The sequence below is a fragment of the Eleutherodactylus coqui genome, chromosome 11 (genome assembly GCF_035609145.1).
Source record: "Eleutherodactylus coqui strain aEleCoq1 chromosome 11, aEleCoq1.hap1, whole genome shotgun sequence".
NCBI lineage: Eukaryota > Metazoa > Chordata > Amphibia > Anura > Eleutherodactylidae > Eleutherodactylus > Eleutherodactylus coqui.
In genome coordinates this window covers 4,530,600-4,557,756 of record NC_089847.1, presented here as the reverse complement: position 1 = coordinate 4,557,756, position 27,157 = coordinate 4,530,600, and the positions used below count along the sequence as shown (strand labels likewise).

Sequence of the window (27,157 nt, the reverse complement as noted above, 5' to 3'; positions counted from 1 at the left end):
TTGGAAAAAAAAACATTTTATTCTTGGGCGGTTTTTCTGAGCAGTGATTGTTTCTCCCGTCCGGTTCACAAGGTTTTGGTCCCTCAGACAATTCATGTTTTGGGGTCCAGAAATAAAGATTAAAATAAAAAAAAACTTATGTCCCTTCGATGAGGCGCAGTGCACTCTGGGTATATCGTATCTGTGACGCTTTTCCCTGCAGATGATAAGCGGCATCGACCCGCAGCGGAGGATTCCAGTTCATTTCAAAAGCAGAAGGGCTATAAATCTACAAAACAAGATCAGCAGCAACATTGTGGATGTGAGATGATATGCGCCAGGTTATCCGATAACGCGAAGCGGCTGCAACTAGGGGCGGGCATGGGAAAACGGGCAGCGATGGGCAGATCTTGGTTTGGCTCAGCCGGGGATTATATCAGGGCAGGAATGGTTAGAAGTTACAAATAAAAACGTTTGAATGAATTAAAGGACAACATGGCGGGTGGCAAACATCATGGCGCAGGCGTCACACAGCACGGGCGCGTGGATAGCAGCCCTCCCAACATCGGGCGCATATTCTATATGCAGTGGGAGGAGCTTTCTTCAGCTTAGTACCGCCTCCTGCAGTGGGGGAAGGGATGTGACAACTGTTCTGTGCTCATTTACTGCCCCCTCTGAGTGCAATGAGACATGTGGGGTGCGCGGGGCTCAGTCACATGGGCGTGTGCGTCCCACCTCATATGTGCATATTTTACGCTCGTACGTATTTGCGGTGTATGTTAAATCCCCGCAGCCAATATAGATGTGTAATACGAAGCAAACTAGGAACGCCGCGTGCGAGTGGCCCAATAGAAATCTTAGACCGCGTATTACGTGCGTGAAACATACGCATATAATACGTGGGAAGCATACGCCCGTGTGAGTGGCCCAATAGAAATCACCGGGCTCTTAGACCGCGTATTACGTGTGTGAAACATATACGCATATAATACGTGGGAAGCATATGCCCGTGTGAGTGAGCCCTAATTCGTCACATTATGTATGTTAATGAGCTCCTCCCCCAATGATGGCTGCCCTTCTGAAATGACAAACATGGATAATGAATCGGAGGGTCATGTGACTCTCAGTGACGATGAGGCAAGAAGTAGACTTCACGGCTTCGACGGTTCCGTCCACGACGTCCTCACAACAATCTGAAAGAAGCGACCAATTAAAAATGGCGCGTGCCTGCGGAGCAACCAGCACGACCGTGTGATGACATCATCACGGTGGCAGCGAGGGACGGAGAGTCCTGGGACGGGCAGCAAAATAGGGAGGCGAATGCAAAGAAACAACCAGTTTATATCGTGTATTCCAGTCGTGAATTCCGCGGAGCAGCGGTGGCAGGTCGCCCCGTTATTCTGTTTGGGCGTCGTAGTTAGCTCCTCCCGCCTTCTTCAGCTCCGCCTTGATGTATTCTTCGTCCAGGTCTTTGTGTTCGGTGATCACCAGCTCTTTGGCAAAATTCTAAGAGAAGGTGAAACATATTGTTACTCAATTACAAAACAGAAATAAAAACGTATCATTTACGGATAAATCCGCGCGCCCCCCCCTCCCCCGCCCCCGTGTGTCCTCCCCATAATGCAGCTCTACCTAGTGGGTTAGAATTTAGAAGGCGCCCCCCAATTGTGAGATGACGTTCTATTAAGGGGCGACTCCATATAAACCTGTGACATCATACAGACTGATGCCCAAAATAAAGGCTCCGCGGTTCTTCGTAGCGTGCCACAATCTTTTCATCTTAGTAGCGCCGTACGATGAGCGCCGTGCTAGAGACACATAAGGGGGTTCAGGCTCTACCAACCCCCCTCTATAATGAGCACCGAAGATTGATGCTGTCTGCTGATTATATAGGTGTACTGCCCCTTTAAGAGTCATGGATGTGCAGAGAGACCACACAATTGGGAAAGAATACATTTACGTACATTTCGTGTCCTGGCTAGAAAAACATGGCCGCCGGCGTGCGTAATCCTGATAAGGATATCTCAGCATGTGAAAAGAACACATCGAGATTCGGCAAGGAACAAAACAATCCGGCGGCGCAGACAGACGCCTGCTTGTTCAGGTCTGAACACTGACCGCTATTGACTCGGTACAGAGAGGTTTCCTTCTGACCCCGGCCGCCTCTGCCCACCCAGGGTGACCCGCGGCCGAGGCTGCCAGGCTGGAGCGCCATATGGCAGTCACACGGCTGACAGTCATCTTGTTAATGCCTAGCAGGGTGTTAACGCGGCCGCTCCTACATACTAGGGATCATTCTCGCAGCACGCACGGACGCACAATTCCAGCTTTGTTACGTATTGCGCTCTTAAATTTAACCCATCGACTTCTAGGGACTAAAAAGGCTTCCCGTGCGGATCCGCGGGAACGTGCTGCATATTAGAAATAAAAAACACAGTACGCAAAAAAACGGACGTGTCATTAAAACCACTGAGGTGCAGCGGCGAGGGCTATTCCATTACCCCCTCGCAAAAACAGAATACGGATCCGTAATACGCAAGTGTGAATGAGCCTTTACTGTGAACCTGGGACCCACAAGTGGGGCTCGTTACGGGCGTAACTTCGGGTGACCCTTAGGCCGCTCTCACACACGGTCGTCTGTAAATCGCTACGATTATTATCACAGCATTTTACTGCAATTTTTATTGGCGTTTTTAAACGCAGGTTACTGAATTTTTTAGCGTTTTTTTAACGCAACCCTGACGGGTGAAGAAGTGTGTTAAAAAGCACGAAAACGCGCCAAAATAAAGCAGAAAGTGCTCAAAAACCGTGGTGTGTTCTAAGTGCAGGTCTGCGAGGCCCCATTGAAATCAATGGGCGTGGTGTACCGCGATTAGTGCGCCGTTCAAAACGCTGCAGTAATCGCGGTGAAAAGCGTATCTGTGCGACTGTCCATACACTGGCGTCTGTAAAAATAAAGCGTTTTTCAGCATTTCGAATGTTTTCAAACGCGTTCGACAGTGTTTTTTAATGCACCCAGCATTGTGATAGGTGATGAGGTGCGTTAAAAAGCGCTGAGACGCACTAAAATAGAGCTGACAGCGTTCGAAAATCAACGTGTTAGGAACGCCGCGTTCGAACGCTCGTCTGAGAAGCCCCACTGAGATCAATGGAGGGGTTTTACAGCGTTTAGCGCAGCGTTTGAACAACTGACATTCACAGCGGCGTCCGGCGAGCGCGAACCGGCCGTTATCACTGGCACGGCGTGCCGCTCACGCACCTGGACGACATCTTTCACCAGGGTCTTGTCGGTGCCGGTCTTGGCTCTCTGCAGTCCGCCGACGTTCTCACCAATCCAGGTGATTAAGGCGAATTTCACCCTCTTGCTCAGCGCGTCTCCGGTGGTGAATCTGATGTAGGCGAACTGCCGGATGTCGTCTGTAAGCGGAGAGAAGAAGGCAGAGACGTTATTGTACCACATCCGGTTACCGGGACAACCAATATGGCCACCAGTACAGCCCCTCCTACACCTTCCAGGACAGCTGGGTGCCGCCATATTGGTTGTCGCCCCGCCACCGCGGGAACAGATCTAGCCAGGGATTTACTTAGTCGGACAGGTTCTTCTGGCTGCGTTCAGGTGACGGCTGCCGGGGCGCGCTGACCGCCACGAGGAGATTCATGGCTATTGTGCCTTACTAAGCTATTGTCTGCCCTGGAATCACGAGTTCCCATGTGACGGCCGCACCCCCCCCACGCCGCCATCCGGTGACCCTCAGAGCAGATCTGCGCTCTGAGCTTCGGCGCAGAACACCACCGACACACGGACGGGTGTGATCTCGCGCTCGCCATCGTGCGTTTTCACAGCGATGCGGTTTTCTGTCTTCAGTAAAGTAGCGATTTTCCGGCGCGTTCTCAGCCACGTTAGAGGAGCGGCAAGTGTCTCCCATTGTTTTCACGGCGTGCGACGTGTTTACCGGAAAACAATGGGCGAAGCGTTCCGAGGAATGCGCGAAAATAAGACATGCAGCGACCTTTTGTGAAGGAACACACCGCTCGTGTTTATGACTACATTAAAAAGAACGATATGATACGAATGATATTCGTGCGAGATGTGCGACGCCGGCCTCAGAGTTCATTCTCGCGGGGGCGCAGTTTTGGTCTGTGAAATACGCAGCATTTTCACGAACCAAAATTTGGCGTATTTATTGTGTATTTGGTCCTTCTTGAATTTTTTTAGTATACAAACTCACGGCATTTCTGCGCAAAAAAAACCTGCAAGATTTTCCGCCGTAAATTTCTCCGTCCTGCATGCGCACATACGAATGTATCGTACGTATTCACTACGTGTTTCTGCAATCCCAGTGACTTTAATGGGCGGTTTGTAACGCTAACCAAGACAGGCCGTGCTGCGATCTATTTTGCGCGTCCGAATACCCCAATACCCATCAATGGGGTTAATGCTGTCCGTTTTATGTGTGTAATGGCGGGCTGAAATACGCTCGATTGAAAGAGCCAAATCATTGCAAGATCTGTGAATGATCGAAAACACGAAGCACGAGCCGGTCACTGGGGTTTACAAGTCACACATATCGGCACCAAAGTTTCAGACTTTTACCTTTTCTTGCTACTTTAAAAAAAAAATTATGAGACAGGAGGGTGGGGGAGGGGTGCGGGGTGGGGCAGGAGATGCGCTTAAAAGACCCTGAAATAAATTAGGTGCGTCTCAATCAAATGCCGCGTCTGTTGTGACTGATGTACGCCCATCTTAAAGGGGTTGTACGGAAATGCCACAAAATGGTTGCCATCCCCACAGCCCGTGGAAGAAGGGGCGGGGCCGCAGCTGGTGGCATTTCTTAATGTGAATTCTAGGCCGTATCCGCGTTGGTAATTCCACAGATGGATCTGCTAACTTAAAATGGCTAAATCCCCTTGTGAATCCGCGGGTTTACGTGCGCATCGCTGCGGCGGAGATCCAGGGCTTCCTTGCGGACTTCTGTTGCGAATTTTAGCGACTGATAAATCCACATTGGTTTCCGCCGTGCGAACGCATCGTAACGCCGTACAGTTCAGAACAGCGTTATGTTAGGCTCCGCCCCCCACATGCTGCGCAGCCCCGCCACCTTCAGTCTATAGGCGAGGGCGGCAGCCATTTTGTGGCAGTCCTGTAAAACCCCATTACTAGGCCTCACTGACCTGCAGAGCCTGACGTTCCCTGTCGCCCGTGGCAACCAATCACAGCGCAGCTTTCATTACATATCGTGCTGAGGTAAAGTGAAAGCTGTGCTCTGATTGGTTGCTCTGGTCAGACACTGCAGATCAGTGAGGGCCGTCTCACAATGCGCCATATTTACCTCAGCGCCGCACTACTGATTAACTTTATTAAATAACGGATTCCATAAAGCAACAAAATGCTCACGAATCACCTGGGTACAACGGAACAGCGAAACTACCAGAGACGCTCTAGAAACATGACCGGCACGCCTTTCCTCGCTATGTTTCTACTTGCTGTCAGTGAATGACACCATTCTCTAAGGGCTTCCACACACTTGCGTTTGCGTTTTTTGTTAACGCAATTGTCAATGGGACTTTCTAATGTTAAAAACGCAACGCACCAAAAACGCAAGTGTGTGGGAGCCCTAAGTTGGAGCCCAATGTGTTCTAACAGCTGAGGGTTCGTGTTACTGACAGGAAGCAGAGATACTGAAAATGGTGCAGAACTGAGACGCGTCTAAGAAATACCGGAGATGTGAAGTGTATGACGGATCGGCATTCAGACAGTGAGGGGGTGCTCACACATTGCGGAAGCGCAGAAAAAACGCAGCGGAAACGTTTATTATTACAATGAATGGAAAGCAAATCCTGTAGAGGAAGAAACGCTGCAGATGTGAACTCTACCCCGCCGTTCCGCTGTGAATCCGCTGCGGAAATTGCGCAACAAAACCGCAGCGTTTCCGCATGTGCGAACACACAGGGGTATTTCCATGGCCGAGATGGGAGAGTGCGGGAGCTCTGTTGCGTCCGTGTGTCGCAGGGAGATGAACGCTTCGCTCTTTCCGCAGCGCTCGATGCTTCGCCGTTTCCATAGCTCCCATTCACTTCAATAAGGGCTACGGAAAGAGCGCAGCGCTAAGCCTCTGTCCGTCGGCTTCGGCCGGTCGCCATGGCAGTGCGTTCCCATCCTCAGCTATGAACAGAGCAGAAGAAAAGATCAAACTGCCGCTTTTCAGCCCTGGTCATGTGATCAGACTGGAGGGATTAACGCTGCGGACTCGGCGGCGGGCGGTGTCCTTGAAGCAGACCAAACACCGCGACCGGCAATGTGCAAGTCACAGCCTCCTGCGGTCTCAGAAACAGCGCCACACTTGTACATAGGCGGGGCGTGGAACAACAGTTTCCCCCGATCACTTCCTTGGGGCTTCTTCACGGGCGTGATTTAGTCCCGCGATAATAACGTCTGGAAAACGGGACAAAACCATTGATTTTATAGTCCGGGCGGGAAAAGATGGGGCAGACCTCTCTCCATGCTTTTCTACTGAAACTTGCGCAGAGTTTGAGAAAAAAAAAAAGAAAATAACCCGTTCATGCGTGACTACGCTCCATAGCGGTGAGCGTAGTGGCGCAAATGGTCATGTGAAGAAGCCCTTAGGCCGCATTCACACGGCCGAGAAAATCGTGGGAGATCGTGGGCGATGCGAGACGCAGAAACCTCGAAGGGATAAGAAGCCTGTTCTCCTGAATCAGCGATTTTTTTTCCCGTCCTATTTTGGGGCGTCCCCTTGGAGCGCCTCACCCATTGCTTTCAATGGGGCCGGGAAACACACTGTGATGCAAGAAAACAATGGCAGACACTTGCCGATCCTTTCAGCCACGCACGATATTGCGATCAGCCATGTGAAACTAGCCTTATATTGAACCTGCAATACCAGACACAACCAGATGCGGCGCCGTTTTTTGAAGAAAAAAAAGCAGCCATTTTTTTCTAATCCTGGACACCCCCTGTAAACGCTCCGCTCCGTAAATGTGCAGCGCAGCTGGTAGGTAGTGGCAGCGCTGTGATGGCGCGGCTCAGAAGTTTTGCCCTGCTACATCGGCCGCGGTAGGAGCCAGCGTTGATCAGGGTTGTTTAACCCCTTGGATACCATGGGTAATCCTATCCATCACAGCCAGCAGCATTATGCCCCCCAGATACAGAGGAGGTCACATGGCCTGTGTCTGCGCAGGGGATTTGGAGCTCTGTAGCAGGATGCGACCACCATACAGATGAGTTATAGGATCCATCATGGCGGACGTACAGACGGATCTACATAACAATATGGCTTCTGCCGTCGGACATGATGAACATTCATAGATCTGATAAATGACCTCACAGATCCGATAATCAGCAGCGACTCGCGCCCGTTCCTCTACAAATGCAGACAATGACCCCGGGCGTTCTATTCCCGGACTGCCGAGTAATGTCAGTCTGCAGGAAGAGTCACCGGCCGTGCCAAGAGGAGTCAGCAGAAAAACCGCCACCGGGACAGAATATTTAGGAGCTAAATATTGTTAGCGCACATTCTGCTGCCCTCCACATCCATCCAGAGGAAATGCTGATCCGCTCCGGGGATGGGGCGAAGGGGCGGCAACGACTAATGTAGTAACAGAGAGGGATGGATGGATGGATGGATAGATAGATATGAGATATAGATAGATAGATAAGATATAGATAGATAGATAGATAGATATGACAGATAGATAGATAGATAGATAGATAGATAGATAGATAGATAGATAGATAGATAGATAGATAGATAGATAGATAGATATGACAGATAGATAGATATGAGATATAGATAGATAGATAGATAGATAGATAGATAGATATGAGATATAGATAGATAGATATGAGATATAGATAGATAGATATGAGATATAGATAGATATATAGATAGATAGATAGATAGGAGATAGATAGATAGATAGATAGATAGATAGATAGATATGAGATATAGATAGATAGATAGATAGATAGATAGATAGATAGATAGATAGATAGATAGATAGATAGATAGATAGATAGATAGGAGATAGATAGATAGACATGAGATATAGATAGATAGATATGAGATATAGATAGACAGATATATAGATAGGAGATATAGATAGATAGATATATAGATAGGAGATAGATAGATAGATATGAGATAGATAGATAGATAGATAGATAGATAGATAGATAGATAGATAGATAGATAGATAGATAGATAGATAGATATGAGATAGACAGATAGATAGACATGAGATATAGATAGATAGATAGATAGATAGACATGAGATATAGATAGATAGATATGAGATATAGATAGATAGGAGATATGGATAGATAGATAGATAGATAGATATATAGATAGGAGATAGATAGATATGAGATAGATAGATATGAGATAGATAGACAGACAGACAGGAGATAGATAGATAGATATGATATAGATAGATAGTTAGTATCCGTTGGTGCTGACTCAATTACTATTCTGCTGGAGCTCCGCTTCTACTTCTCAGGGAACGCTGAGGCGGTGGGGGAGGGGGCATTAAAGTTTTATCAGAAGTTTGTTCTTTCCCTCTACAGAGAGCCTGTGCACTGCCCCTGAGTCACTTCCCTCTGCCCTCCTTCCTCATACAATAGTAATTACCCCTCAGTAGCTGAGACCCTTACAGACGCCCCAATAACACAGGGCACACATGCACCCACTAAACTGCCACCCTCAGGAGGCTGGAAAATAGCTTGTCAAATAAGCCCCTCCCCTTTAAAGGCCTCTCCACCAGTCAGGAGAGCAGAGACAAGTCACATGACAAATCCCTGACTCTTTGGAAATAGAAAGTGTCATAGGGGTGGAGCTTGTGGGTTGGCCCAGTCTGACCACTAGGTCAGCAGCTGTGATCGGATTTTTCTAGATGCCATCATTTAAAGGAACCTATTAAGGGTTGGACTATTAGAGGCACAAAATGGCGCAGCGTGGCTGACCAGAGCCCTCTTACCTCTCTGCCCCCCAGTATCTGCACCCCTGTGACTGAGGACGAGCCAAAGGAGGAATGTGAGGGAGCGGCGGTGAGAAACGGGGCATGTCGGCAATCAGAAGTTAATGTGATGCTGGGAGTTGTAGTGCCAGAACAGCTGCAGGTTGTAAAACATCAGCGTGAGACGCGGCCTCTCCTGTAAGGAATCCCGCAGCGGGTCTACAGGCGACCGACAAAACCCAAATATTCCGGTGAGATCCAATCGCTTCACTTCAGAAAAAGACGAAACGCCAGGAGCGAACCGCCGCCGCCGGCCGAAGACCGTGAACCTGCGCAGTGTGAGGTTCAGGTGATGAATCTGCACAACTAGGCAGGTAAACACGTTCCGCCTCCTGCGGTCTCCGGGGGGCGCCACAATTACATGGTGACATAATTACAGACCGGAATCATCGCGCCTGTTTGTCACAACAAAATCATTGCGAATTCGAGCGTCCCGAGTCTCCAGCGATGGCGGCCATTACTGAGCGTCCTTCACCTCGAGCCGCAGTCACCGCATGTTGGGTGTGGATTCTGAGCAAAATCCATATTGATTTGGCCACATGTTTAATGGTGGTGCAACTATATGGGCAGCGTAGCTTCCACCATTATACGGGCTCTGCAGCTGGCACTACTATATGGGCAACGTAGCTTCCACCATTATACGGGCTCTGCAGCTGGCGCTACTATATGGGCAGCAAAGATTCCACCATTATAAGGGGTCTGCAGCTGGCACTACTATATGGGCAGCAAAGCTTCCACCATTATACGGGCTCTGCAGCTGGCGCTACTATATGGGCAGCATAGATTCCACCATTACAGGGGGTAGGCAGCTGGCGCAACTATATGGGCAGCGCAGCTTTCACCATTATTTGGGGGGCAGCGTAGCTTTCACCACTATAGGGGGTCTGCAGCTGGCACTACTATATGGGCAACGTAGCTTCCACCATTATATGGGCTCTGCAGCTGGCACTATTATATAGGCAACGTAGCTTTCACCATTATACCGGCTCTGCAGCTGGCACTACTATATGGGCAGCGTAGCTTTTACCATTATATGGGCTCTGCAACTAGCGCTATCATATGGGCAGCGTAGCTTCCGCCATTGAAAGGGCTCTGCAGCTCGTGCTGCTATATGGGCAGCATAGCTTCAGCCATTATACGGGCTCTGCAACTGGTACTACTATGGGAGCAGCCTGGCTTCCACCATTATAGCGGCTCTGCAGTTGGCACTACTATATGGGCAGCGTAGCTTCCACCATTATACGGGCTCTGCAGCTGGCACTACTATGGGAGCAGCCTGGCTTCCACCATTATAGCGGCTCTGCAGTTGGCACTACTATATGGGCAGCGTAGCTTCCACCATTATAGGGGCTCTGCAGCTGGCACTACTATACGGGCAGCGAAGCGTCCACCATTATACGGGATCTGCAGCAGGCACTACTACATGGGCAGCGTAGATTCCATTATTATACGGGCTCTGCAGCTGGCACTACTATATAGGCAGCGTAGCTTCCACCATTACAGGGGCTCTGCAGCTGGCACTACTATATGGGCAGCGTAGCTTCCACCACTATAGGGGCTCTGCAGCTGGCGCTACTATATGGGCAGCATGACTTCCGCCATTATACAGGCTCTGCAGCTGGCACTACTATATAGGCAGCGTAGCTTCCACCATTACAGGGGCTCTGCAGCTGGCACTACTATATGGGCAGCGTAGCTTCCACCACTATAGGGGCTCTGCAGCTGGCGCTACTATATGGGCAGCATGACTTCCGCCATTATACAGGCTCTGCAGCTGGCACTACTATATAGGCAGCGTAGCTTCCACCATTATAGGGGCTCTGCAGCTGGCGATACTATATGGGCAGCGTAGATTCCACCATTACAGGGGGTAGGCAGCTGGCGCAACTATATGGGCAGCGCAGCTTTCACCATTATTTGGGGGGCAGCGTAGCTTCCACCACTATAGGGGCTCTGCAGCTGGCACTACTATATGGGCAGCAAAGATTCAACCATTATAGGGGGTCTGCAGCTAGCACTACTATATGGGCAACGTAGCTTCCACCATTATACCGCCTCTGCAGCTGGCGCTACTATATGGGCAGCGTAGATTCCACCATTATAACGGCTCTGCAGCTGGCACTACTATATGGACAGGGTAGATTCCACCATTATATGGGCTCTGCAGCTGGCACTATTATATAGGCAACGTAGCTTTCACCATTATACCGGCTCTGCAGCTGGCACTACTATATGGGCAGCGTAGCTTTTACCATTATATGGGCTCTGCAACTAGCGCTATCATATGGGCAGCGTAGCTTCCGCCATTGAAAGGGCTCTGCAGCTCGTGCTGCTATATGGGCAGCGTAGCTTCAGCCATTATACGGGCTCTGCAACTGGTACTACTATGGGAGCAGCCTGGCTTCCACCATTATAGCGGCTCTGCAGTTGGCACTACTATATGGGCAGCGTAGCTTCCACCATTATACGGGCTCTGCAGCTGGCACTACTATGGGAGCAGCCTGGCTTCCACCATTATAGTGGCTCTGCAGTTGGCACTACTATATGGGCAGCGTAGCTTCCACCATTATCGGGGCTCTGCAGCTGGCACTACTATACGGGCAGCGAAGCGTCCACCATTATACGGGATCTGCAGCAGGCACTACTACATGGGCAGCGTAGATTCCATTATTATACGGGCTCTGCAGCTGGCACTACTATATAGGCAGCGTAGCTTCCACCATTACAGGGGCTCTGCAGCTGGCACTACTATATGGGCAGCGTAGCTTCCACCACTATAGGGGCTCTGCAGCTGGCGCTACTATATGGGCAGCATGACTTCCGCCATTATACAGGCTCTGCAGCTGGCACTACTATATAGGCAGCGTAGCTTCCACCATTATAGGGGCTCTGCAGCTGGCGATACTATATGGGCAGCGTAGATTCCACCATTACAGGGGGTAGGCAGCTGGCGCAACTATATGGGCAGCGCAGCTTCCACCATTATACCGGCTCTGCAGCTGGCGCTACTATATGGGCAGCGTAGATTCCACCATTATAACGGCTCTGCAGCTGGCACTACTATATGGACAGGGTAGATTCCACCATTATATGTGCTCTGCAGCTGGCGCTACTATATGGGCAGCGTAGCTTCCACCATTATAGGGGCTCTGCAGCTGGCACTACTATATGGGCAGCATAGCTTCCATCATTATATGGGCTCTGCAGCTCGCACTACTATATGGGCAGCATGTCTTCCACCATTATACGGGCTCTGCAGCTGGCGCTACTATATGGGCAGCATAGATTCCACCATTATACGGGCTCTGCAGCTGGCACTACTATATGGCTATACAGTAAGTAACAGCACCACGCTATATAGTATCTGGTATGCCTGCACAATCAGCAGGGGGCGCTCTGTGCAGACACTGAAGCAGCAGGAGTTGCAGGAAGAGGTCACAACCTGCAGCCGGAGAGCTAACAGCGATGCAGCAGAGTCCTGCAGCTCTGAGTCCTGCTTGCTGACATCTTCCTGCCGGTTATCTCACCCTCCTTTCCTCCAAGCTTCCGCTCACAGAGGAGGCAGAAAGTGTTTCCTTCTTGACAACTGTCTCCTCAGGAGCAGAACTCTGCGCTGGCATTGAGGCCGTCTGTCCCCAGAGAGACCCGGAGGATTCCTGGCCGTCCGGACGGGATCTAATTTAGCACAATGATAATGGGAACATTGAGGAGCGGCGGCAATTAATTATCAGACACATCAGAGCAGCGGAGGGGATGAGCGCAGAATCTCGTTAGTATCATGTAAACCCATCGTGTCGGTCTGCTGGTTGGATACAGACTGCATGGGCGTTTCATACAGCGGTCCAAGTCCTGACGACGCTGACCTGAAGGGCGCCAGACGTATTGGGACATGTTTGTCGCATCTCCTGGGCCACCCGTGTGCCAAATCTGAAATCAACGCCATATACCATATACAAGAATTTAGGCCAGTTTGGGACAGTCCAATTGGCCACACCCCGAGCACTAAGCCCCGCCCACTTCTCACAAGTGGAGGTGCCAGCGCAAAACTTCAAAAAAATGTTAATTATTATTGCCTGCAACTAATGTAAAGGCGGAGCAAAAGACTCTGGAAAGGAAGCGGTGGGGGCAAAGGAGTCCGAAGAGGGGCAGAGGGGGAAGACAGAGGAGTCCGAAGAGGGGCAGAGGGGGAAGACAGAGGAGTCCGAAGAGGGGCAGAGGGGGAAGACAGAGGAGTCCGAAGAGGGGCAGAGGGGGAAGACAGAGGAGTCCGAAGAGGGGCAGAGGGAGAAGACAGAGGAGTCCGAAGAGGGGCAGAGGGGGAAGACAGAGGAGTCCGAAGAGGGGCAAAGGGGGAAGACAGAGGAGTCCGAAGAGGGGCAGAGGGGGAAGACAGAGGAGTCCGAAGAGGGGCAGGGGGGGAAGACAGAGGAGTCTGAAGAGGGGCAGAGGGGGAAGACAGAGGAGTCTGAAGAGGGGCAGAGGGGGAAGACAGAGGAGTCTGAAGAGGGGCAGAGGGGGAAGACAGAGGAGTCTGAAGAGGGGCAGAGGGGGAAGACAGAGGAGTCTGAAGAGGGGCAGAGGGGGAAGACAGAGGAGTCTGAAGGGGGCAGAGGGGGAAGACAGAGGAGTCTGAAGGGGGGAAAAGACAGAGGAGTCTGCAGAGGGGAAAGACAGAAGAGTGTGCAGAGGGGAAAGACAGAAGAGTGTGCAGAGGGGAAAGACAGAAGAGTCTGCAGAGGGGAAAGACAGAAGAGTCTGCAGAGGGGAAAGACAGAAGAGTCTGCAGAGGGGAAAGACAGAAGAGTCTGAAGGGGAGCAGAGGGCGAAGAGTGAAGAGTCTGAAGGCGAGCAGAGGGGGAAGAGTGAAGAGTCTGAAGGCGAGCAGAGGGGGAAGAGTGAAGAGTCTGAAGGCGAGCAGAGGGGGAAGATAGAGAAGTCTGAAGGGGGGCAGAGGGGGAAGACAGAGGAGTCTGAAGGGGGGCACAGAGTTTGCAAAATTGCTTCAGTTTTTCATTTGAGCTGCACTGGACCAACAGAAATAAACTTTGTTGTAATAGCGGCCGCACCCTTCCAGAGCAGCAGATGATATCCAACGCCTGCGGGGATATCACTGTATCACATGTGCAGCCGCTTCACACAACTGCTGGCTTTACAGCACTAATCTGACACTGAGCACTGATTGCACTAACTGCTGGCATAGGAGTTGCTGGGAGTTGTAGTTATACAGCAGCAGCTCTCATAGATCCCGGTGGGAAAAAACACAATAGGTTCATTATTTACGCAATGAACAGGAAGTGAGTAAAGTGTCTAATCTCCGAGATAACACTCCAAGAAGGAGAGGAGGGAGAGAGTGTCAGTCACTGAGGAGAGAAGGATGAGAGTGTCAGTCACTGAAGAGAGGAGCGAGAGAGTGTCAGTCACTGTAGAGAGGAGGGAGAGAGTGTCAGTCACTGTAGAGAGGAGGGAGAGAGTGTCAGTCACTGAAGAGAGGAGCGAGAGAGTGTCAGTCACTGTAGAGAGGAGGGAGAGAGTGTCAGTCACTGAAGAGAGGAGGGAGAGAGTGTCAGTCACTGAAGAGAGGAGGGAGAGAGTGTCAGTCACTGTAGAGAGGAGGGAGAGAGTGTCAGTCACTGTAGAGAGGAGGGAGAGAGTGTCAGTCACTGTAGAGAGGAGGGAGAGAGTGTCAGTCACTGTAGAGAGGAGGGAGAGAGTGTCAGTCACTGAAGAGAGGATGGTGAGAGTGTCAGTCACTGGTGTCAGAGGAGGATGAGAGCGTCAGTCACTGAAGAGAGGAGGATGAGAGCGTCAGTCACTGAAGAGAGGAGGATGAGAGCGTCAGTCACTGAAGAGAGGAGGATGAGAGCGTCAGTCACTGAAGAGAGGAGGATGAGAGTGTCAGTCACTGAAGAGAGGAGGATGAGAGTGTCAGTCACTGAAGAGAGGAGGATGAGAGTGTCAGTCACTGAAGAGAGGAGGATGAGAGTGTCAGTCACTGAAGAGAGGAGGATGAGAGTGTCAGTCACTGAAGAGAGGAGGATGAGAGTGTCAGTCACTGTAGAGAGGAGGGAGAGAGTGTCAGTCACTGAAGAGAGGAGGGAGAGAGTGTCAGTCACTGAAGAGAGGAGGGAGAGAGTGTCAGTCACTGTAGAGAGGAGGGAGAGAGTGTCAGTCACTGTAGAGAGGAGGGAGAGAGTGTCAGTCACTGTAGAGAGGAGGGAGAGAGTGTCAGTCACTGTAGAGAGGAGGGAGAGAGTGTCAGTCACTGGTGTCAGAGGAGGATGAGAGCGTCAGTCACTGAAGAGAGGAGGATGAGAGCGTCAGTCACTGAAGAGAGGAGGATGAGAGCGTCAGTCACTGAAGAGAGGAGGATGAGAGCGTCAGTCACTGAAGAGAGGAGGATGAGAGCGTCAGTCACTGAAGAGAGGAGGATGAGAGTGTCAGTCACTGAAGAGAGGAGGATGAGAGTGTCAGTTACTGAAGAGAGGAGGATGAGAGTGTCAGTCACTGAAGAGAGGAGGATGAGAGTGTCAGTCACTGAAGAGAGGAGGGTGAGAGTGTCAGTCACTGAAGAGAGGAGGGTGAGAGTGTCAGTCACTGAGGAGAGGAGGATGAGAGTGTCAGTCACTGTAGAGAGGAGGATGAGAGTGTCAGTCACTGTAGAGAGGAGGATGAGAGTGTCAGTCACTGAGGAGAGGAGGATGAGAGTGTCAGTCACTGAGGAGAGGAGGATGAGAGTGTCAGTCACTGAGGAGGATGAGAGTGTCAGTCACTGAGGAGGATGAGAGTGTCAGTCACTGAGGAGGATGAGAGTGTCAGTCACTGAGGAGGATGAGAGTGTCAGTCACTGAGGAGGATGAGAGTGTCAGTCACTGAGGAGAGGAGGATGAGAGCGTCAGTCACTGAGGAGGATGAGAGTGTCAGTCACTGAGGAGAGGAGGATGAGAGTGTCAGTCACTGAGGAGAGGAGGATGAGAGTGTCAGTCACTGCGGAGGGCGAGAGTGTCAGTCACTGCGGAGGGCGAGAGTGTCAGTCACTGCGGAGGGCGAGAGTGTCAGTCACTGAGCAGAGGAGGGAGAGAGTGTCAGTCACTGAGGAGAGGAGGATGAGAGTGTCAGTCACTGTAGAGAGGAGGGAGAGAGTGTCAGTCACTGAGGAGAGGAGGATGAGAGTGTCAGTCACTGCGGAGGATGAGAGTGTCAGTCACTGAGGAGAGGAGGGCGAGAGTGTCAGTCACTGAGGAGAGGAGGATGAGAGTGTCAGTCACTGCGGAGGATGAGAGTGTCAGTCACTGCGGAGGATGAGAGTGTCAGTCACTGCGGAGGATGAGAGTGTCAGTCACTGAGGAGAGGAGGATGAGAGTGTCAGTCACTGTAGAGAGGAGGGAGAGAGTGTCAGTCACTGAGGAGAGGAGGATGAGAGTGTCAGTCACTGTAGAGAGGAGGGAGAGAGTGTCAGTCACTGAGGAGAGGAGGATGAGAGTGTCAGTCACTGTAGAGAGGAGGGAGAGAGTGTCAGTCACTGAGGAGTGGAGGATGAGAGTATCAGTCACTGCGGAGGATGAGAGTGTCAGTCACTGAGGAGAGGAGGGAGAGAGTGTCAGTCACTGAGGAGAGGAGGGAGAGAGTGTCAGTCACTGAGGAGAGGAGGGAGAGAGTGTCAGTCACCGAGGAGAGGAGGATGAGAGTGTCAGTCACTGAGGAGGGTGAGAGTGTCAGTCACCGAGGAGAGGAGGATGAGAGTGTCAGTCACTGAGGAGAGGAGGGAGAGAGTGTCAGTCACTGAGGAGAGGAGGATGAGAGTGTCAGTCACTGAGGAGAGGAGGATGAGAGTGTCAGTCACTGAGGAGGATGAGAGTGTCAGTCACTGCGGAGGGCGAGAGTGTCAGTCACTGCGGAGGGCGAGAGTGACAGTCACTGCGGAGGGCGAGAGTGTCAGTCACTGCGGAGGGCGAGAGTGTCAGTCACTGCGGAGGGCGAGAGTGTCAGTCACTGAGGAGAGGAGGGTGAGAGTGTCAGTCACCGAGGAGAGGAGGATGAGAGTGTCAGTCACTGAGGAGGGTGAGAGTGTCAGTCACCGAGGAGAGGAGGATGAGAGTGTCAGTCACTGAGGAGGATGAGAGTGTCAGTCACTGCGGAGGGCGAGAGTGTCAGTCACTGCGGAGGGCGAGAGTGACAGTCACTGCGGAGGGCGAGAGTGTCAGTCACTGCGGAGGGCGAGAGTGTCAGTCACTGCGGAGGGCGAGAGTGTCAGTCACTGAGGAGAGGAGGGAGAGAGTGTCAGTCACTGAGGAGAGGAGGGAGAGAGTGTCAGTCACTGAGGAGAGGAGGGAGAGAGTGTCAGTCACTGAGGAGAGGAGGATGAGAGTGTCAGTCACTGAGGAGTGGAGGATGAGAGTATCAGTCACTGCGGAGGATGAGAGTGTCAGTCACTGGTGTCAGAGGAGGATGAGAGTGTCAGTCACTGAGGAGAGGAGAGAGAGAGTGTCAGTCACTGAGGAGAGGAGGATGAGAGTGTCAGTCACTGAGGAGGGTGAGAGTGTCAGTCACCGAGGAGAGGAGGATGAGAGTGTCAGTCACTGAGGAGGATGAGAGTGTCAGTCACTGCGGAGGGCGAGAGTGTCAGTCACTGCGGAGGGCGAGAGTGTCAGTCACTGCGGAGGGCGAGAGTGTCAGTCACTGCGGAGGGCGAGAGTGTCAGTCACTGCGGAGGGCGAGAGTGTCAGTCACTGCGGAGGGCGAGAGTGTCAGTCACTGCGGAGGGCGAGAGTGTCAGTCACTGCGGAGGGCGAGAGTGTCAGTCACTGCGGAGGGCGAGAGTGTCAGTCACTGCGGAGGGCGAGAGTGTCAGTCACTGCGGAGGGCGAGAGTGTCAGTCACTGCGGAGGGCGAGAGTGTCAGTCACTGCGGAGGGCGAGAGTGTCAGTCACTGCGGAGGGCGAGAGTGTCAGTCACTGCGGAGGGCGAGAGTGTCAGTCACTGCGGAGGGCGAGAGTGTCAGTCACTGCGGAGGGCGAGAGTGTCAGTCACTGCGGAGGGCGAGAGTGTCAGTCACTGCGGAGGGCGAGAGTGTCAGTCACTGCGGAGGGCGAGAGTGTCAGTCACTGCGGAGGGCGAGAGTGTCAGTCACTGAGGAGAGGAGGGAGAGAGTGTCAGTCACTGTAGAGAGGAGGGAGAGAGTGTCAGTCACTGTAGAGAGGAGGGAGAGAGTGTCAGTCACTGAGGAGAGGAGGATGAGAGCGTCAGTCACTGAGGAGAGGAGGATGAGAGCGTCAGTCACTGAAGAGAGGAGGGAGAGAGTGTCAGTCACTGAAGAGCGGAGGGAGAGAGTGTCAGTCACTGAGGAGAGGAGGATGAGAGTGTCAGTCACTGAGGAGTGGAGGATGAGAGTGTCAGTCACTGCGGAGGATGAGAGTGTCAGTCACTGAGGAGAGGAGGGCGAGAGTGTCAGTCACTGAGGAGGATGAGAGTGTCAGTCACTGAGGAGAGGAGGATGAGAGTGTCAGTCACTGTAGAGAGGAGGGAGAGAGTGTCAGTCACTGAGGAGAGGAGGATGAGAGTGTCAGTCACTGAGGAGTGGAGGATGAGAGTGTCAGTCACTGCGGAGGATGAGAGTGTCAGTCACTGAGGAGAGGAGGGCGAGAGTGTCAGTCACTGAGGAGGATGAGAGTGTCAGTCACTGAGGAGAGGAGGGCGAGAGTGTCAGTCACTGAGGAGAGGAGGGCGAGAGTGTCAGTCACTGAGGAGAGGAGGGCGAGAGTGTCAGTCACTGAGGAGGATGAGAGCGTCAGTCACTGAGGAGAGGAGGATGAGAGCGTCAGTCACTGAGGAGAGGAGGATCAGAGTGTCAGTCACTGAGGAGAGGAGGATGAGAGTGTCAGTCACTGAGGAGGATGAGAGTGTCAGTCACTGCGGAGGGCGAGAGTGTCAGTCACTGAGGAGAGGAGGATGAGAGTGTCAGTCACTGCGGAGGATGAGAGTGTCAGTCACTGAGGAGAGGAGGATGAGAGTGTCAGTCACTGAGGAGAGGAGGATGCGAGTGTCAGTCACTGCGGAGGATGAGAGTGTCAGTCACTGCGGAGGATGAGAGTGTCAGTCACTGCGGAGAGGAGGATGAGAGTGTCAGTCACTGAGGAGGATGAGAGTGTCAGTCACTGAGGAGTGGAGGATGAGAGTGTCAGTCACTGAGGAGAGGAGGATGAGAGTGTCAGTCACTGAGGAGGATGAGAGTGTCAGTCACTGCGGAGGATGAGAGTGTCAGTCACTGCGGAGGATGAGAGTGTCAGTCACTGAGGAGAGGAGGATGAGAGTGTCAGTCACTGAGGAGGATGAGAGTGTCAGTCACTGAGGAGAGGAGGATGAGAGTGTCAGTCACTGAGGAGGATGAGAGTGTCAGTCACTGAGGAGAGGAGGATGAGAGTGTCAGTCACTGAGGAGTGGAGGATGAGAGTGTCAGTCACTGAGCAGAGGAGGATGAGAGTGTCAGTCACTGAGGAGAGGAGGATGAGAGTGTCAGTCACTGAGGAGGATGAGAGCGTCAGTCACTGAGGAGAGGAGGATGAGAGTGTCAGTCACTGCGGAGGATGAGAGTGTCAGTCACTGAGGAGAGGAGGATGAGAGTGTCAGTCACTGAGGAGGATGAGAGTGTCAGTCACTGAGGAGAGGAGGATGAGAGTGTCAGTCACTGAGGAGGATGAGAGTGTCAGTCACTGAGGAGAGGAGGATGAGAGTGTCAGTCACTGCGGAGGATGAGAGTGTCAGTCACTGAGGAGAGGAGGATGAGAGTGTCAGTCACTGAGGAGGATGAGAGTGTCAGTCACTGAGGAGAGGAGGATGAGAGTGTCAGTCACTGCGGAGGATGAGAGTGTCAGTCACTGAGGAGAGGAGGATGAGAGTGTCAGTCACTGAGGAGGATGAGAGTGTCAGTCACCGAGGAGTGGAGGATGAGAGTGTCAGTCACTGAGGAGGATGAGAGTGTCAGTCACTGAGGAGGATGAGAGTGTCAGTCACCGAGGAGAGGAGGATGAGAGTGTCAGTCACTGAGGAGAGGAGGGCGAGAGTGTCAGTCACTGAGGAGAGGAGGGCGAGAGTGTCAGTCACTGAGGAGTGGAGGATGAGAGTGTCAGTCACTGAGGAGGATGAGAGCGTCAGTCACTGAGGAGAGGAGGGCGAGAGTGTCAGTCACTGAGGAGTGGAGGATGAGAGTGTCAGTCACTGAGGAGAGGAGGATGAGAGTGTCAGTCACTGAGGAGGATGAGAGTGTCAGTCACTGAGGAGAGGAGGATGAGAGTGTCAGTCACCGAGGAGAGGAGGATGAGAGCGTCAGTCACCGAGGAGAGGAGGATGAGAGCGTCAGTCACCGAGGAGTGGAGGATGAGAGTGTCAGTCACTGAAGAGAGGAGGATGAGAGTGTCAGTCACTGAAGAGAGGAGGATGAGAGTGTCAGTCACCGAGGAGAGAAGGATGAGAGTGTCAGTCACTGAGGAGAGGAGGATGAGAGCGTCAGTCACTGAGGAGAGGAGGATGAGAGCGTCAGTCACTGAGGAGAGGAGGATGAGAGCGTCAGTCACCGAGGAGAGGAGGATGAGAGTGTCAGTCACCGAGGAGAGGAGGATGAGAGCGTCAGTCACTGAGGAGAGGAGGATGAGAGCGTCAGTCACCGAGGAGAGGAGGATGAGAGTGTCAGTCACTGAAGAGAGGAGGATGAGAGTGTCAGTCACCGAGGAGAGGAGGATGAGAGTGTCAGTCACTGAAGAGAGGAGGATGAGAGTGTCAGTCACTGTGGAGGATGAGAGTGTCAGTCACTGCGGAGGATGAGAGTGTCAGTCACTGGTGTCAGAGGAGGGGGTAACAATATTGTGGTGGTGCCCGGGTAGAGGGTCTTGTGGCTCGGGATGGCGCTGGGCTCAGAGCTACGGACAACGTAAAGGGACTGGAAATGACATCTCTAGTAATAATATACAGGACGGGCCTCACCCTGTATACGGGCTGCTGTGACACCTGACCCGATATATAATATATACGTTACTACATAACACATCATGCTGTATATAGTGTATATTACTTTATATATATCACACGTGAAACTGTATACTGTATATAAGATACTATGTAACACATCTGAGCCCGTATACTGTATATATGTTACTATATGACATATCGGACCCCGTATACTGTATACAGCCTCTGACCTATAATATAACACAGCTGAGCCGGTATACTGTATATACGTTACTATATGACATATCGGACCCCGTATACTGTATATAAGATACTATGTAACACATCTGAGCCCGTATACAGCCTCTGACCTATAATATAACACAGCTGAGCCCGTATACAGCCTCTAACCTATAATATAACACAGCTGAGCCCGTATACAACCTCTGACCTATAATATAACACATCTGAGCCCGTATACAGCCTCTAACCTATAATATAACACAGCTGAGCCCGTATACTGTATATAAGATACTATGTAACACATCTGAGCCCGTATACAGTCTCTGACCTATAATATAACACAGCTGAGCCCGTATACAGCCTCCGACCTATAATATAACACAGCTGAGCCCGTATACTGTATATACGTTACTATATGACATATCGGACCCCGTATACTGTATACAAGTTAGCATATAACATCCTGGACATTTGTCTCAGCTCCACATACAGTATATAGGAGGGGAAGGAAGCAGCGCTGTATACATAGGTGACTGTGATAGCAGAGGTATTGTCTGCTCGGCTCTCGGTGCCGTCAGGACTTGTCCCACATTCCAGATCTCTGTCCTCAGGTAATAGTAGAGCGAGGAGCAGCGGACGACCCACTTACCTGTACAGGTGTTCACAAACTCCTCATAGCTGGAGCCCTGCTCTCCGGGAACGATTGTGGAGCCGCTGTATATGAATGTAACCCTATAATGTAAGGAGCAGAGCCATGAGGATGTGGGCAACAGAGATGCCAGCCCTGTACCCACTACTACACCCAGGACTATACCCGGTCCAATACCCAGGACTACACCCAGGACTATACCCGGTCTAATACCCAGCACTACACCCAGGACTATACCCGGTCTAATACCCAGGACTATACCCGGTCTAATACCCAGCACTACACCCAGGACTACACCCAGGACTATACCCGGTCTAATAGCCAGCAGTACACCCAGGACTATACCCGGTCTAATACCCAGGACTACACCCAGGACTATACCCGGTCTAATACCCAGCACTACACCCAGGACTACGACCAGGACTATACCCGGTCTAATACCCAGCACTACACCCAGGACTATACCCGGTCCAATACCCAGCACTACACCCAGGACTATACCCGGTCTAATACCCAGCACTACACCCAGGACTATACCCGGTCTAATACCCAGCACTACACCCAGGACTATACCCGGTCTAATACCCAGGACTATACCCAGGACTATACCCGGTCTAATACCCAGCACTACACCCAGGACTATACCCAGTCTAATACCCAGCACTACACCCAGCACTATACCCGGTCTAATACCCAGTACTACACCCAGGACTATACCCGGTCTAATACCCAGCACTACACCCAGGACTATACCCGGTCTAATACCCAGGACTATACCCAGGACTATACCCGGTCTAATACCCAGCACTACACCCAGGACTATACCCGCTCTAATACCCCGCAATACACCCAGCACTACGACCAGGACTATACCCAGTCTAATACCCAGGACTATATATACCCGGTCTAATACCCAGCACTACGACCAGGACTATACCCGGTCTAATACCCCGCACTACACCCAGCACTACGACCAGGACTACACCCAGGACTATACCCGGTCTAATACCCCGCACTACACCAAGCACTACGACCAGGACTACACCCAAAACTATACCCGGTCTAATACCCAGCACCACACCCAAAACTATACCCGGTCTAATAGCCGGCACTACACCCAGGACTACGACCAGGACTACACCCAGCACTATACCCGGTCCAATACCCAGCACTACACCGAGGACTATACCCGGTCCAATACCCCGCACTACACCCAGCACTATACCCGGTCTAGTACCCCGCACTACACCCAGAACTACGACCAGGACTACACCCAGGACTATACCCGGTCCAATACCCAGCACTACACCCAGGACTATACCCGGTCCAATACCCCGCACTACATCCAGCACTATACCCGGTCTAATACCCAGCACTACACCCAGGACTATACCCGGTCCAATACCCGGTCTAATACCCAGCACTATACCCGGTCTAATACCCAGCACTACACCCGGTCCAATACCCAGCACTACACCCGGTCCAATACCCAGCACTACACCCGGTCCAATACCCAGCACTACACCCAGGACTATACCCGGTCTAATACCCAGCAATACACCCAGCACTATACCCGGTCTAATACCTAGGACTATACCTGGTTTAATACCCAGCACTATACCCGGTCCAATACCCAGGACTATACCCGGTCTAATACCCAGCACTACACCCAGGACTATACCCGGTCTCATACCCAGCACTACACCCAGGACTATACCCGGTCTAATACCCAGCACTACACCCAGGACTATACCCGGTCTAATACACAGGACTACACCCAGGACTATACCCGGTCTAATACCCAGCACTACACCCAGTATATAGATACAGTCTCACACCCAGCGCTATATACAGTCTCACACCCAGCGCTATATACAGTCTCACACCCAGCGCTATATACAGTCTCACACCCAGCGCTATATACAGTCTCACACCCAGTGCTATATACAGTCTTACACCCAGCGCTATATACAGTCTCACACCCAGTGCTATATACAGTCTCACACCCAGGGTTATATACAGTCTTACCACCAGCGCTATATACAGTCTTACACCCAGCGCTATATACAGTCTTACACCCAGCACTATATACAGTCTTACACCCAGCACTATATACAGTCTCACCCCCAGCGCTATATACAGTCTCACACCCAGCGCTATATACAGTCTCACACCCAGCGCTATATACAGTCTTACACCCAGCGCTATATACAGTCTTACACCCAGCGCTATATACAGTCTTACCCCCAGCACTATATACAGTCTTATACCCAGCGCTATATACAGTCTTACACCCAGCGCTATATACAGTCTTACACCCAGCACTATATACAGTCTCACACCCAGCACTATATACAGTCTCACACCCAGCGCTATATACAGTCTCACACCCAGCGCTATATACAGTCTTACCCCCAGCACTATATACAGTCTCACACCCAGCGCTATATACAGTCTCACACCCAGTGCTATATACAGTCTTACACCCAGCGCTATATACAGTCTCACACCCAGTGCTATATACAGTCTCACACCCAGGGTTATATACAGTCTTACCACCAGCGCTATATACAGTCTTACACCCAGCGCTATATACAGTCTTACACCCAGCACTATATACAGTCTTACACCCAGCACTATATACAGTCTCACACCCAGCGCTATATACAGTCTTACCCCCAGCACTATATACAGTCTTATACCCAGCGCTATATACAGTCTTACACCCAGCGCTATATACAGTCTTACACCCAGCACTATATACAGTCTCACACCCAGCACTATATACAGTCTCACACCCAGCGCTATATACAGTCTCACACCCAGCGCTATATACAGTCTTACCCCCAGCACTATATACAGTCTTACACCCAGCGCTATATACAGTCTCACACCCAGCGCTATATACAGTCTCACACCCAGCGCTATATACAGTCTCACCCCCAGCGCTATATACAGTCTCACACCCAGCGCTATATACAGTCTTACCACCAGCGCTATATACAGTCTTACCCCCAGCACTATATACAGTCTTATACCCAGCGCTATATACAGTCTTACACCCAGCGCTATATACAGTCTTACACCCAGCAGTATATACAGTCTCACACCCAGCGCTATATACAGTCTCACACCCAGCGCTATATACAGTCTCACACCCAGCGCTATATACAGTCTCACACCCAGCACTATATACAGTCTCACCCCCAGGGTTATATACAGTCTCACACCCAGCGCTATATACAGTCTTACACCCAGCGCTATATACAGTCTCACACCCAGCGCTATATACAGTCTCACCCCCAGGGTTATATACAGTCTCACACCCAGCAGTATATACAGTCTCACACCCAGCGCTATATACAGTCTCACACCCAGTGCTATATACAGTCTTACACCCAGCGCTATATACAGTCTTACACCCAGCGCTATATACAGTCTCACACCCAGCAGTATATACAGTCTTACACCCAGCACTATATACAGTCTTACACCCAGCGCTATATACAGTCTCACACCCAGTGCTATATACAGTCTCACACCCAGGGTTATATACAGTCTCACACCCAGGGTTATATACAGTCTTACCCCCAGCACTATATACAGTCTTACACCCAGCGCTATATACAGTCTCACACCCAGCACTATATACAGTCTCACACCCAGCGCTATATACAGTCTTACACCCAGCACTATATACAGTCTTACACCCAGCGCTATATACAGTCTCACACCCAGTGCTATATACAGTCTCACACCCAGGGTTATATACAGTCTCACACCCAGCACTATATACAGTCTTACACCCAGCGCTATATACAGTCTCACACCCAGCACTATATACAGTCTCACACCCAGCGCTATATACAGTCTTACACCCAGCACTATATACAGTCTTACACCCAGCGCTATATACAGTCTCACACCCATCACTATATACAGTCTTACACCCAGCACTATATACAGTCTTACACCCAGCGCTATATACAGTCTCACACCCAGCAGTATATACAGTCTCACACCCAGCGCTATATACAGTCTCACCCCCAGCGCTATATACAGTCTTACACCCAGCGCTATATACAGTCTCACACCCATCACTATATACAGTCTCACCCCCAGCGCTATATACAGTCTCACCCCCAGCGCTATATACAGTCTTACACCCAGCGCTATATACAGTCTCACACCCATCACTATATACAGTCTTACACCCAGCACTATATACAGTCTCACACCCAGGGTTATATACAGTCTTACCCCCAGCACTATATACAGTCTTACACCCAGCGCTATATACAGTCTCACACCCAGCACTATATACAGTCTCACACCCAGCGCTATATACAGTCTTACACCCAGCACTATATACAGTCTTACACCCAGCGCTATATACAGTCTCACACCCATCACTATATACAGTCTTACACCCAGCACTATATACAGTCTTACACCCAGCGCTATATACAGTCTCACACCCAGCAGTATATACAGTCTCACACCCAGCGCTATATACAGTCTCACCCCCAGCGCTATATACAGTCTCACCCCCAGCGCTATATACAGTCTTACACCCAGCGCTATATACAGTCTCACACCCATCACTATATACAGTCTTACACCCAGCACTATATACAGTCTCACACCCAGCGCTATATACAGTCTCACACCCAGCAGTATATACAGTCTCACACCCAGCGCTATATACAGTCTCACACCCAGTGCTATATACAGTCTCACCCCCAGCGCTATATACAGTCTCACCCCCAGGGTTATATACAGTCTCACACCCAGCGCTATATACAGTCTTACACCCAGCGCTATATACAGTCTCACACCCAGCGCTATATACAGTCTCACACCCAGGGTTATATACAGTCTCACCCCCAGCGCTATATACAGTCTCACCCCCAGCGCTATATACAGTCTCACCCCCAGCGCTATATACAGTCTCACCCCCAGCGCTATATACAGTCTCACCCCCAGGGTTATAGCCTGAACAGATGCCCCCACTGCTATAATACTGCAGGATCCCCGGGCATGTGGGCACAGAGGTGCCACTCACCAGCTGATGCCGTTGGTGTCGTCCCTCACCAGGTTGTAGGCTTCTCTGCACGGCTCCTTGTCTATCTTGGTGGCCATGCTGGGGGTAGTAGTGCAGCTTGTGCGGACTCCGATCCTCTGGCAGTTCTGGCAGCAGATGCTCTCAGCGCTGACTACAGCTTAACCCCTGCGCCGCCGGCCGGCAGCTCATTCTTCTGCAAGCAGTGGGCGGAGCCTCCCTGCCAGCAATGGTGCCATCTGCTTCCTGCGCTG

The 27,157-nt window shown here is 51.3% G+C and overlaps 1 protein-coding gene across 1 annotated transcript; it reads right to left on the bottom strand.

Moving 5' to 3' along the window:
- Positions 1-27,101, bottom strand: COTL1 (coactosin like F-actin binding protein 1). The gene is made up of 4 exons (XM_066583509.1): positions 26,907-27,101; positions 21,842-21,924; positions 3,239-3,396; positions 1-1,485 (listed from the first exon to the last, which is right to left on the bottom strand). The coding sequence occupies exons 1-4, from the start codon at positions 26,981-26,983 to the stop codon at positions 1,375-1,377; spliced, it is 429 nt and encodes a 142-aa protein (XP_066439606.1). The 5' UTR covers positions 26,984-27,101; the 3' UTR covers positions 1-1,374.
- Between the last annotated feature and the right edge of the window lie 56 nt (positions 27,102-27,157).

Excerpts from the sequence above, each read along its gene's own strand:
- COTL1 (XM_066583509.1), bottom strand. The coding sequence starts at position 26,983 with ATGGCCACCAAGATAGACAAGGAGCCGTGCAGAGAAGCCTACAACCTG. Across the intron at positions 21,925-26,906 it reads GACACCAACGGCATCAGCTG|GGTTACATTCATATACAGCG; the intron begins GTGAGTGGCACC and ends CTTACATTATAG. Across the intron at positions 3,397-21,841 it reads GTTTGTGAACACCTGTACAG|ACGACATCCGGCAGTTCGCC; the intron begins GTAAGTGGGTCG and ends CTCCGCTTACAG.